The sequence below is a fragment of the Bubalus bubalis genome, chromosome 11 (assembly GCF_019923935.1).
Source record: "Bubalus bubalis isolate 160015118507 breed Murrah chromosome 11, NDDB_SH_1, whole genome shotgun sequence".
Classification (NCBI taxonomy): domain Eukaryota; kingdom Metazoa; phylum Chordata; class Mammalia; order Artiodactyla; family Bovidae; genus Bubalus; species Bubalus bubalis.
This window is the reverse complement of record NC_059167.1, coordinates 42284767-42299084: the sequence shown is the minus strand read 5'-3', so window position 1 is coordinate 42299084 and position 14318 is coordinate 42284767. Positions and strand designations below refer to the sequence as shown.

General features: G+C 39.3%; 1 protein-coding gene across 1 annotated transcript in view; it reads right to left on the bottom strand.

The window, feature by feature from the left end:
* The window catches only part of GALK2 (galactokinase 2), a 132620-nt gene extending 119527 nt beyond the window's left edge, over nt 1-13093 (bottom strand). Inside the window, exon 1 of the mRNA XM_045162158.1 lies at nt 12830-13093. Coding sequence (XP_045018093.1) covers nt 12830-12882 — 53 coding nt within the window. The 5' untranslated portion in view covers nt 12883-13093. The remainder of the gene's footprint in view (nt 1-12829) is intronic.
* Between the last annotated feature and the right edge of the window lie 1225 nt (nt 13094-14318).

Below are 14318 nucleotides of genomic sequence, written 5' to 3'. Positions count from 1 at the left end.
CTTATTCACAGCAACAAAAAAACACTAAGTATTTAGGAATAAACTTAACAAGAAATATGTAAAATTTATTTAAGAAAAGCTTTAAACACTCTTGAAAGAGATAAAATAGTTTCAAAGAAATGGAAAGACATCCCTTGTTCTTGGATAAAATGACCCAACATCATAAGGATAATTATTCCCAAGTTAATTTATAAATTTAACGCAATCCTCCCAAAAAATACCAACAAGCTTTTCTTATATAGACAAATTGATATAAAAATCCATGTGGAAAATTAATATGCAGAAACAGTGGAGAAAACATTTTAAAAAAGAAACACTATCAGGAAGGAGTAACCCTACCAAACATTAAAACATACTATAAAGCTTCTGTAATGAAAACAGTGAAGTTTCAATACATATAGAGACAAGCAGACTTCAACAGAATAAAAGGTTCAAAAATAGATGCAAGTACATATAGAAATCTAGTCTATGAGGAAACTGGCATCTCACATCAAGACACAAAGTAATAATAAACAGTGCTAGTACAACTGGTAAAAATTTCTGGAAAAGATAAAATTAGGTCCATCTCTTACACAAGAATAAACTCCAAGTGGATCAGGCACCAGGAAGAAATACAAGTGAATTTCAGTATAACTCAACATACAGAAAAGTTTCTCTAACTATGACTCAAAATTCTGAGGCAACTTTTAAACTGACAAATTTGACTACAAAAGATTTTTAGAAACATTTACATGGCAGAAAATGTCATAATCAAAATCAAAAGAAAACTAGCAAACTAACAGAATATATTTACAGCATATCTTACAGATATATTCTTTATATTTTTTATAAAAACTCTGAAACCATAACACTCCTAGAACAGAACATAGGCAGGATAATTCTTTGACATAAATCATAGCAATGTTTTTTTAATTTGTCTCTTAAGGCAAAAGAAGTAACAGCAAAAATAAATAAATGATATCTAATTAAACTTAAATGATTTTGCACAGCAAAATAAATTATCAACAAAATGAAAAACAACCTACTCAATGGGAGAAAATATTTGCAAATGAAATGACCAATAAAGGGTTAATATCCAACATACATAAATAGCTAATACAACTATATATCAAAAGATAGTCCAATTAGAAAATCAGCAGAAAACCTGAATATATATATATATATATATATATATTTTTTTTTTTTTTTTCAAAAAAAGACACACAGATGGCCACCAGGCACATGAAAAGATTGTCAACATGACTAGTCATCAGAGAAATGCAAATCAAAACCACAATGAGATAGCACCTCACCCTTATCAGAATGGCTATCATCCAAAAGACACACGTGTTAGCAAGGACGTGGAGTAAAAGGAATCACTGTACACTGTTGGTAGGAATGTAATCTGGCACAGCCACTATGGGAAAAAGTATGTAGGCTCCTCAAAGAAACTAAAAATACAACTACCACATAATCCAGAAATTTCACTGCTGGGTATATATCCAAAGAAAGTGAAAACACTAATTCAAAGAGACACATGTACTCCCAATGTTCATAACAGCATTCTTTACAATAACCAACATACAGAAATAACCGAAGTATCCATTAATAGATGAATATGATGGATATATATCTACACACACAGAGTGGAATATTACTCAGAAAAAGAATGGAAATCTGCCATTTGCAATAATGTGGATAGACCTAGAGAATATTATGCTTAGTGAAATAAGTCAGAGAAAGATAAATACTCTATGTTATCACCTACATAAGAGCCCAGGGGGCTGCGACGACGGCGCACAGGGCGCGGGTGGCTGAGACGGCGCACAGGGTGCGGCCGAGAGGAGCTATCCAACGTCCGAGGTCAGGGGCAGAAGCCGGTAGGACCCCATGCCCGAGGGGCAGCGATCAAGACAAGTTACCCCACGTCCGAGGTCAGGGGCAGCGGCCAAGAGCGCCAGGCTGCGACGGCGCAGGAAGGGCCAGGAAGAGCTACCCCACGCCCAAGGCCAGGGCATAGGCCGAGACGAGCAACCCCACATCCAAGGAGCGGTGGCTGCACAGGCGGAGGGCCTAAAGGAGCTATTCCACGTTCGGCGGTGAGGAGATACCCCTCATCCAAGGTAAGGAGCAGCAGCTGCGCTTTGCTGGAGCAGCCGTGAAGAGATACCCCACGTCCAAGAAAGAGAAACCCAAGTAAGATGGTAGGTGTTGCAAGAGGGCATCAGAGGGCAGACAAACTGAAACCATAATCACAGAAAACTAGTCAATCTAATCACACTAGGACCACAGCCTTGTCTAACTCAATGACACTAAGCCATGACCTTGGGGCCCCCCAAGATGGGCAGGTCATGGTGGAGAGGTCTGACAGAATGTGGTCTACTGGAGAAGGGAATGGCAAACCACTTCAGTATTCTTGCCTTGAGAACCCCATGAACAGTATGAAAAGGCAAAATGATAGGATACTGAAAGAGAAACTCCCCAGGTCAGTAGGTGCCCAGTATGCTATAGGAGATCAGTGGAGAAATAACTCCAGAAAGAATAAAGGGATGGAACAAAAGCAAAAAGAATATCCAGCTGTGGATGGGACTGGTGATAGAAGCAAGGTCCGATGCTGTAAAGAGCAATATTGCATAGGAACCTGGAATGTCAGGTCCATGAATCAAGGCAAATTGGAAGTGGTCAAACAGGAGATGTCAAGAGTGAACGTCAACATTCTAGGAAATCAGCGAACTAAAATGGACTGGAATGGGTGAATTTAACTTAGATGGCCATTATATCTACTACTGTGGGCAGGAACCGCTTAGAAGAAATGGAGTAGCCATCATGGTCAACAAAAGAGTCTGAAATGCAGTACTTGGATGCAATCTCAAAAATGACAGAATGATCTCTGTTCATTTCCAAGGCAAACCATTCAATATCACAGTAATCCAAGTCTATGCCCCCCAGTAACGATGAAGAAGCTGAAGCTGAATGGTTCTATGAAGACCTACAAGACCTTTTAGAACTAACACCCAAAAAAGATGTCCTTTTCAGTATAGGGGACTGGAATGCAAAAGTAGGAAGTCAAGAAACACCTGGAGTAACAGGCAAATTTGGCCTTGGAATATGGAATGAAGCAGGGCAAAGACTAATAGAGTTTTACCAAGAAAATGCACTGGTCATAGCAAACACCCTCTTCCAACAACACAAGAGAAGATTCTATACAGGGACATCACCAGATGGTCAACACTGAAATCAGACTGATTATATTCTTTGCAGCCAAAGATGGAGAAGCTTTATACAGTCAACAAAAACAAGACCAGGAGCTGACTGTGGCTCAGATCATGAACTCCTTATTGCCAAATTCAGACTTAAATTGAAGGAATTAGGGAAAACCACTAGACCATTCAGGTATGACCTAAATCAAATCCAGTATGATTATACAGTAGAAGTGAGAAATAGATTTAAGGGCCTAGATCTGATAGATAGAGTGCCTGATGAACTATGGACGGAGGTTCGTGACATTGTACAGGAGACAGGGATCAAGACCATCCCCATGGAAAAGAAATGCAATAAAGCAAAATGGCTGTCTGAGGAGGCCTTACAAATAGCTGTGAAAAGAAGAGAAGCGAAAAGCAAAGGAGAAAAGGAAAGATATAAGTATCTGAATGCAGAGTTCCAAAGAATAGCAAGAAGAGATAAGAAAGCCTTCCTCAGCGACCAATGCAAAGAAATAGAGGAGAACAACAGAATGGGAAAGACTAGAGATCTCTTCGAGAAAATTAGAGATACCAAGGGAACATTTCATGCAAAGATGGGCTCAATAAAGGACAGAAATGGTATGGACCTGACAGAAGCAGAAGATATTAAGAAGAGGTGGCAGGAATACACAGAAGAACTGTACAAAAAAGATATTCACGACCCAGATAATCACGATGGTGTGCTCATTCACCTAGAGCCAGACATCCTGGAATGTGAAGTCAAGTGGGCCTTAGAAAGCATCACTACGAACAAAGCTAGTGGAGGTGATGGAATTCCAGTTGAGCTATTCCAAATCCTGAAAGATGATGCTGTGAAAGTGCTGCACTCAATATGCCAGCAAATTTGGAAAACTCAGTGGTGGCCACAGGACTGGAAAAGGTCAGTTTTCATTCCAATCCCAAAGAAAGGCAATGCCAAAGAATGCTCAAACTACCGCACAATTGCACTCACCTCACACGCTAGTAAAGTAATGGTCAAAATTCTCCAAGCCAGGCTTCAGCAATACGTGAACCGTGAACTTCCAGATGTCAAGCTGGTTTCAGAAAAGGCAGAGGAGCCAGAGATCAAATTGCCAACATCCACTGGATCATGGACAAAGCAAGAGAATTCCAGAAGAGCATCTATTTCTGCTTTATTGACTATGCCAAAGCCTTTGACTGTGTGGATAACAATAAACTGTGGAAAATTCTGAAAGAGTTGGGAATACCAGACCATGTGACCTGCCTCTTGAGAAACCTATATGCAGGTCAGGAAGCAACAGTTAGAACTGGACATGGAACCACAGACTGGTTCCAAATAGGAAAAGGAGTACGTCAAGGCTGTATACTGTCACCCTGCTTATTTAACTTATATGCAGCATACATCATGAGAAATGCTGGACTGGAAGAAACACAAGCTGGAATCAAGATTACCCGGAGAAATATCAATAACCTCAGATATGCAGATGACACCACCCTTATGGCAGAAAGTGAAGAGGAACTAAAAAGCCTCTTGATGAAAGCGAAAGTGGAGAGTGAAAAAGTTGGCTTAAAGCTCAACATTCAGAAAACGAAGATCATGGCATCCGGTCCCATCACTTCATGGGAAATAGATGGGGAAACAGTGGAAACAGTGGCAGACTTTATTTTTCTGGGCTCCAAAATCACTGCAGATGATGACTGTAGCCATGAAATTAAAAGACGCTTACTCCTTGGAAGGAAAGTTATGACCAACTTAGATAGCATATTGAAAAGCAGAGACATTACTTTGCCAACAAAGGTCCGTCTAGCCAAGGCTGTGGTTTTTCCTGTGGTCATGTATAGATGTAAGAGTCGGACTGTGAAGAAAGCTGAGTGCTGAAGAATTGATGTTTTTGAACTGTGGTGTTGGAGAAGACTCTTGAGAGTCCCTTGGACTGCAAGGAGATCCAACCAGTCCATTCTGAAGGAGATCAGCCCTGGGATTTCTTTGGAAGGACTGATGCTAAAGCTGAAACTCCAGTACTTTGGCCACCTCATGCGAAGAGTTGACTCACTGGAAAAGACCCTGATGCTGGGAGGGACTAGGAACAGGAGGAGAAGGGGACGACAGAGGATGAGATGGCTGGATGGCATCACCGACTCAATGGACATGAGTTTGAATAAACTCAGCGAGTTGGTGATGGACAGGGAGGCCTGGGGTGCTGCAGTCCATGGGGTCGCAAAGAGTTGGACACAACCTAGCAACAACTGAACTGATCACCTACATGTGGAATTTAAAAAGTAAAACAGATGAATGTATATAACAAAGCATAAACAGATATAGAGAACAAGTAAGTGATTACCAATGGGGAGAAGGAAGCAAAGAGGAGCAAGACAGGGCCATGGGATTAAGAGACATAACTACTAAGTATAAAATAGATAAGCAACAAGAATATATTATACAGCAAAGGGAAATATAGCTGATTATTTTGTAATAACTTTAAATGGAATATAATCTATAAAAATATTGAATCACTATGTTGTATACCTAAAACAAATATAACATTGTAAATCACCTACAATTTTAAAAACTCAAAAACTGAAGTGAAAAATGAACAAAAACCTGACAGAAAAATGTGCGAAAGAACAGAAAATCCATACTAAGAGTAGTTCATAAATGAACCTTAAGCACATGAAATTAGAGACATGCAAATTAAAACTACACCAAGATACCAGAAGACTGAATATTAAAAAGTAACAACACACTCTGTGGGTGAGGTTCTGTGGAAAGAGGTACTGGGTTGGGAATGCAAAGCAGGACAACACAATTGAGGGTGAATTGGGCAAAACTTTGTATCTAACAAAAATACACTGGCACTCAATTTTACCCAACAAGCTTATGTGAAAAATTTTCCCTAAAGGTATTCTCCAGCAATATGAAAATATATATTCATGAGATTATTCGTTACAGAATTGTTTTAACTGCAAAACACTAGAAACAACCTGCATGTATGCGTGCTAAATTGCTTCTGACAAGTCCTACTCTTTGCAATCCCATGGACTATAGCCCACCACACTACTCTGTCCAAGGAATTGTCCAGGCAAGAACACTGAAATGGGTTGCCATTTCCTCCTCCAGAGGATCTTCCCTACCCAGGGATCAAACCCTCCTCTCTTACATCTCCTGCACTGGCAGGCAGGTTCTTTACCACTAGTGCCACCTGGGAAGATAAGGTATGGTCTATTTACAAAATGAAGGAATATGAAATTATTAAAAAAAATATAGCTTCTAGAAATTTTTATCAAGTGATTGTCATAAAATTTTGTTATAAGAAAGAAGCAAAGTGAAGCACTGAGAGGGTCTAAAAGCATTAACATCCCAATAGCAATGAGCATCCCTAGTGTTTAGATCTTGGTTTCAAAAGAAATCAGGATTCGGAAGAAATAATTCCAGAGCTGGAGCAGCGATGGTATAGTACAATCCTGGAACATATTGTTGTGGCAGAAAGTAAAGTGCTCACAATGACAGTAACATGTCAGAAGGACACAGGAGCCCACAGAAATAAATTCCCACTACCCAAACTGATATGCAGATGATACCACCGTTATGGCAGAAAGTGAAGAGGAACTAAAAAGCCTCTTGATGAAGGTGAAAGTGGAGAGTGAAAAAGTTGGCTTAAAGCTCAACATTCAGAAAACGAAGATCATGGTATCTGGTCCCATCACTTCATGGGAAATAGATGGGGAAACAGTGGAAACAGTGTCAGACTTTCTTTTTTTCGTCTCCAAGATCACTGCAGATGGTGATTGCAGCCATTAAATTAAAAGATACTTACTCCTTGGAAGGAATGTTATGACCAACCTAGATAGCATATTCAAAAGCAGAGACATTACTTTGCCAACAAAAGTCCATTTAGTCAAGGCTATGGCTTTTCCAGTGGTCATGTATGGATGTGAAAGTTGGACTGTGAAGAAAGCTGAGTGCCGAAGAATTGATGCTTTTGAACTGTGGTGTTGGAGAAGACTCTTGAGATTCCCTTGGACTGCAAGGAGATCCAACCAGTACATTCTGAAGGAGATCAGTCCTGGGTGTTCTTTGGAAGGAATGATGCTAAAGCTGAAACTCCGGTACTTTGGCCACCTCATGCCAAGAGTTGACTCATTGGAACGATGAGTCTGATGCTGGGAGGGATTGGGGGCAGGAGGAGAAGGGGACGACAGAGGATGAGATGGCTGGATGGCATCACCGACTCAATGGACATGAGTTTGGGTGAACTCTGGGAGTTGGTGATGGACAGGGAGGACTGGCGTGCTGCAGTTCATGGGGTCGCAAAGAGTCGGACCCGACTGAGCGACTGAACTGAACTGAACTGACCCAAACTGAGGAGTTAAAATTCCCCATCCCTGCTTGACGTTGACAGGAGAAACAGAAAAGAGAAACATACAAAGTAGTTGGAAATAATCCCCTTAACAAGACCCAGAAAAGACTATGTGTTAGTCCTGTAAGACCTTTAAAAAAAATTTTTTTTTTCATAAATGGTTCTAATAGAAGTGGTGGAAAGCCTTCCCATCCAATTTTGGGAATAGTATAACCCTTCTACTAACACTTACAAATAGCCCCCAAAAGCAAACTATAGGCTACTCTCACTTGTTAAAATGGTATAAAAAAATCTAAATAAAATATTGGTAAATTTAATCCAACATATATTATTTTATAATATATGTGACCAGAGCTTTTTCCAGGAATATGAAGTAGTACTAGGAACTATGTTGATTAAATGTACTATTCTAACATAATAAAAAGGGAAAAAACTCGATAACTCCATGATCTTCTCAAAATAAGCAGATAAATATGTATACATATATGTATGTATATATAGGGCTTCTCTGATAGCTCAGTTGGTAAAGAAACTGCCTGCAATGCAGAAGACCCCAGTTCAATTCCTGGGTCAGTAAGATCCCTTGGAGAAGGGATAGCTCCATGATCTCAAAATATGCATATATATATATATATACACATATATTTATGTATATATAGAGCTTCCCTGATAGCTCAGTTGGTAAAGAATCTATCTGCAATGCAGGAGACCCTGGTTTAATTCCTGGGTTGGGAAGATCCCCTGGAGAAGAGATAGGCTACCCACTCCAGTATTACTGGGCTTCCCTTGTGGTTCAGCTGGTAAAGAATCCACCTGCAATGTGGGAGACCTGGTTTAGTCCCTGGGTTGGGAAGATCCCCTGGAGAAGGGAAAGGCTACCCACTCCAGTATAATTCAATAGACATTCCCGAGTTTTTAACAGAAGTTTAAATTTAAAATAAAACAGCTCTTGACATACTAGAAAAAAAGAAAATGTCCTTAATTTAATCAAGGCTACTTGCCAGAAATAGCAAACATCACATATTTGATGACAAAAATATTAAAAGCTTTCCCATTAAAATCAAAATCAAGACAATGATACTATCATTCAACACTGTAACACACTACATAAAATATAAAATGTCTACACAACAAAAACATAAAGTCAAAGGAAAACTGCTGAACTGGGAATAATATACCTAAAACATATAAAACATCATATGGGTTTATTCAAAAATATTCATTCAAAACATACATACATACATACATACATAAGGAGTTTCTAAAAACTAACTAGAATCAGACAATCTAATAACATCTTTTTGGGAGGTGGCAGGGCCATTTGGCAGCAACTATTAAATTTTTATTTTTATTTTTTGAAACTACAAAAATTTTAAATGTTTATTACCTTTGACCTAGGTTCCATTTTCATGAATGAGCTTAAGGAAACATAAAAAATGCTTAAGGATAAATGTATAAAGATTTTTACTGCAGCAATGCAGCAATATTTGTGAGTGAAAAATTGGAAACTTCAATGTATACTCTAATAATTGAGTGGTTAAATAATCATATTAGTACTATGAAATAGTCATTAAAAAATAAAATATATCTTTATGGAGTGATATATCAGAATCCCTAAGAAATATTATTGTGGAAAAAAGTAAATTACAGAAAACCAAATATGATTCTACTTATATGACTATAATACAATTTTTATAAAAATGTTAACAATAATATGATAAAGGTACAATGATACCAAAAGGATACAATGATATTACAAGGAAACAAACCAAACTTCTAAGAAAGGAAGTAAGAATTGGCAGTAAGGATAAGAATCAGATTATAAGAATAAGAACTGTAGGGTTTTCAGGCTTTACTAACTCTACTTTTAAAAAATTCAAATCTTTCATATTAAGAATGTGTTTATACAGCACCATTAATCATAGAGCCAAAAGGTGGAAGCAACCGAAATGCCCATCAATTGATGAATGGGTAAACAAAATGTTATATGTCAAACAACAGAATATTATTCAATCATAAAAAGGAATGACATATTGATAACATGTTACAACATGGTTGAACCTTGAAACATTGTATTATGTGAAGGAAGCCAGTCACACACTTAGACAAAAACATATTATCTGATTCCATTTATTTGAACGGTCTAGAATAAGTAAATCTACAAAGAGTACACTAGAATTTGCTTAGGGCTTGCAGGTATCAAGGAAGTGAAAGCTTAACAGATGCAGAGTTCTTTGTGGGGGGTGGGGATGGGAATGTTCTAAGTTTGATTATGGTGATGGTTGCACAATCCTGTGAATATACCAAAAATGATTTAACTGTGAATTCTAAACAATTGAACTATACAGTATGTGAATTATATATCAATAAAGCTGTTAACAAAAAGCAATAATAATCTAACAATTTAAAATTTAATCTCATGGGACTTCCTTGTGGTCTAGTGGTTAAGAATCCACCTTCTAATACTGGGCTTGCAGAATCAATCTCTGATGAGGGAACTGGGATCTCACATACCATGGGGAAACTAAGCCTGTGTACCACAACTAAGACCTGATGTAAGCAAGCTTAAAAATAAATAATAAAATAAAAACTTTAAAAAACTAAAAAAAAAATTTTTTTTAATAAAACTTAATCCCAAAGAGAAGGAAAAGAGAAGAGAATGCACAGAAACTTAGATCAGTAGTTCATTTTATCAGGAGTGAATTCAGTTAAATCTACATAGTACATCTATAAACTGATCTATTTAGAACAGTGGTTCGAAATGCTAAGAATGAAAACTTAGAACAGTGGGATCTGAAGTACAGGAAGCAAGCAAGATTGGGATACAGAAAAAGAAATTAGAGTTTCTATTTCTATTTGATTTTTTTTTAATGAATAAAAAAGAAATTAAGTTTACTAAAATATATGACGTGGTTGACTAGTCCCTTTACTGAGACGGTCATGTGCCCTGGTGGCTCAGATGGTAAAGTGTCTGCCTGCAATGTGGGAGACCCAGGTTCGATCCCTGGATCGGGAAGATCCCCTGGAGAAGGAAATGGCAACCCACTCCAGTACTCTTGGCTGGAAAATCCCATGGATGGAGAATCCTGGTGGAGTACAGTCCATGGGGTCTCAAAGAGTTGGACACGACTGAACAACTTCATATTCTAAAAAAAAAAAAAAAAAAAAAAGTGTCCTGTGAAGCTGAAAAGGCCAACTAAAATTGACACCTGCCATCTACCTCTATAAGGATTAAAATGCAAGCTGCTGTGACCATTGACCTTCAACATACCCTGAAAGGAGTTCAGGGTGGAGATCAGGAATGAGGCACTTGATGCTCTGGGGAAAACCGGCAGAACAGGCCTTCAGACAGATATTTTCAGAAGAAGATTTTATGAGTCAAATTCTTGCATCTCCTCAGATTTAGAAAAGTATTAACATCCTTCATGGTGACATCTGCTCCTTGTGACTAAAAGTAACCTTTATGAGACTAGCAGCAACTTTCTGCAAAATAATGTTTGCTTGATAGCAAGTAGTCCACTTCACCAAAATCACACACATACTGACCTTCCACCCTACCTCTTCAGAGCAGTTTCTAAGAGTTATCTGAAATGCTGCCTCCCAGACTATCGTCCTCATTATGCCCCAAATAAAACTTAAATCACAACTCTCATGTTGTGTGTTTTTCCAGTTGACAGTATCCTGAAGAAAGAGCAGAAGTTCCAAAAAAGGACAATCTGATAATGGGGCACTCATGCATGTTTTTCCCTTTCAGCATATTGTAACATATGAACAGTTAGGTGGGTTTGTAGATATACTATCTAGACTTAACTGGACTCACTCCTGATAAAATGAATAAGTGGCTCAAACATTGCTTGAAGTTAATAACTGTATTAAGTGGAAAACAAGAAAATGGCAAAGTGCACCCTTACTGGACTACTATATGACCTCTTCCGTAGCTAGCACAGAACACTAAACATTAACAACAAATGTCTGCTGCATAAACAACTGGGCTTCCCAGGTGGTGCCAGTGGTAAAGAGCCCGCCTGACAATGCAGAAGACGTAAGAGACACAGGTTAGATCCCTCGGTCAGGAAGATCCCCTGGAGGAGGGCATGGCAATCCACTGCAGTATTCTTGCCTGAAAAATCCAATAGACAGAGGAGCCTGGCAGGCTACAGTCCTCGGGGTCGCAAAGAGTCACGCACGACTGAAGCAACTTAACACACATGCATGCATGGATAAATACTGTAAAGGTCCTTTAAGGCAAGAAACAACTCAAAAGAAATTTAGTAAAGAGTTCTTCACTTTTAGTACATGTTACCATCCCCCTTCTCATAGGGTAACTATAGAAATATCAAGCATTATGACTAAAATGGCATAAAATGGAAACACAGAATAATATATGACACTTGTAACTCATCTAAGGTTGTGCTGGTCTCCAGAATCAAAAATTACATATCTTTCTCGTAACTAAAGACCCACTCTTTGATGTTTCAAGGGTGAAAAAGCATTTTCAAGTTTTAGTGTGCTGTAATATTGTTAACTGTCACATGACAGTCAAAAACCAGGAAGTAGAGAGAACTTTAAGACTTAATTATAGAGAAAAAAGTTAACAGAGAACAAATACTAAAACTTAGAAACAACAAAAGGGGAGCAAAGCCAACCTTAGAAAAGCTATAGAGCTAATACCCAGCAGGTGGAGATTTCATTCTATGAGATTTCTGTCCTGTGTTAGAAACAAGTATGTCCATTAAGTATTTGCAAGACGACCGAAAATGAAAATATCCCCCAGGTGGTATCACTTAAGCTGGTAATTATTCTGTAGTTAGGTACTGGCAACAGATTAATTCCTTAAGTGAAGGTGCATAGGTTCAATGATTTGTTTAAAAGGATGCAGAGACCAAGGAGGGGTTTTGGTTTGGGGGTCACTTTCCTGTTTTTGTTTTGGCTGTATTTGATTGCTTTCAATATTTTAAAATGGAGACTTTAAAAAGTACTATCAGCTGGCAGGCAAAACAAAGAAAGAAGAGGCTGAAAATTAATTTGGGTTTTTCTGCTAAAGCCCAGCAGAAAGTCTCCCACCCTTCTGCTAGGCAAAGAAAGATCTGCATGGGTGAAGCAAGACACACACCCCTTGGCAGTGAACAAGGCTGGACAGACTTTGCGGCGCGGTCTTACAATCCTAGCCAAGTGACCTTGTAACATCCCAAGGATTCTGTCTGCTCCTGGAAGAGCCGAAAGCCCTGACAGCCTCTACATCTATCCACCCCAAGCGATCCGAAAGCGCGGGCATCTCCTCTCCCCCACCTGGGATGTTCCGCCACCTGGACTCGACGCACGGCAGGGCCCTCCGTAGCCATATTTTGCTAATCCTTCTTTATTCTGCAGTTTCAACCGGCGAAGCAAGACTTCCAAGGTAATCACGGGACATCTGCAGCAGGAGCCCTTTCTTCCGGGAGACACCGGCATTCACCCTGCGGAAATCCTGCCTCTTCGCTGAGGTGGCTGCTTCCAGTCGGCCCCTCCCGTGGCTCCTCCTCCCTGGGCTCTGCGGCTCGGAGCCTTCCCGACAGCTGTCAGGTATTTCAGCCTTGCTGCTCTGAGCCGCTGAGCCCAGCACAGCTAAGGAGGTTTTCTTTCTGCATCCTGGGCATAAGTCTGAGCACACAATTATAACTTGGCACCTTAGTTTGCTTGTAGTAGCAGTAGCAGTAGCATTAGTAGTAGTAGTAGTAGTAGTGTCTTTTTTTCCTTTAATGGCCAGCAGCAACTCCCCCCAAAAACACTAAAATATTTACTTATTGCTTCTTAAATAGATTCCTTCAAAAATTAGACTATCAAATTGATGCGGAGCTTGACATAAACATATTTGCATTTATTTCCAGAATAGAGGCATTGGTGGGCCTTCCCAGAACATAATAATGAAAATAAGAAAATACATGGCTTTCCAAATGCCAGATACTCTTAGCCTCCAGTTCAACACCTTGCTTATTCACTTGCCTAGAGACATCTCAGATACTCTATCTCAAGAAGCACACCACCCCCATCCACCTTGTCACTCTTATTATATTACTGCTTTCTTTCCTTCATTGTTCTCACAACTTCCGCGTATTTATTATCTGTCTCACCACTTTCATCATCACTACCACTAGAACGTAAACAGCTTGAAGGTAGCAAGTGTGAATCCCCAGCACCTAGAACAGTACTTGGGAAACTGGTTTTCTAATCAATAAGTAAGATGCGCTGAATGAATGACTGAAAGGTAAAGTGACTTGCCTTTAAGGTTGCACTGTTAACTGGTAGCAAAACTTGAATTAAACTTCAAGTCTATTAATGCTGTAGTGTACTTTGTATCTCCGAATGCTGAGACTAAACCCATGTGAAGCCAGGTACCAATACACCTATTCTAAGTTTTCCTATTTGAAGAAATTTGGGCTGACATGCCCAAAACAATAAGATTACTGGCATACCCCAGAGACATTCAACAATTTGCCATTCCTGAACTTCTATATGTGTGTGTTGGGGAAGGGTAAAAGGGAAATGAAGGCTGAAGTATGAATTGACAGTATCAAAGGCTAGCTAAAAGGACTGTATCTCACGGCATCCTGAGCTGTTACTATAAATGAAACATCATAGAAACAACATTGGTCTGGTCTCAGAGCTGCTGCTGCTACTGCTGCTAAGTTGCTTCAGTCGTGTCCAACTCTGTGCGACCCCGTAGACGACTGCCCACCAGGCTCCGCCATCCCTGGGATTCTCCAGGCAAGAGCACTGGAGTAGGTCGCCATTTCCTTCT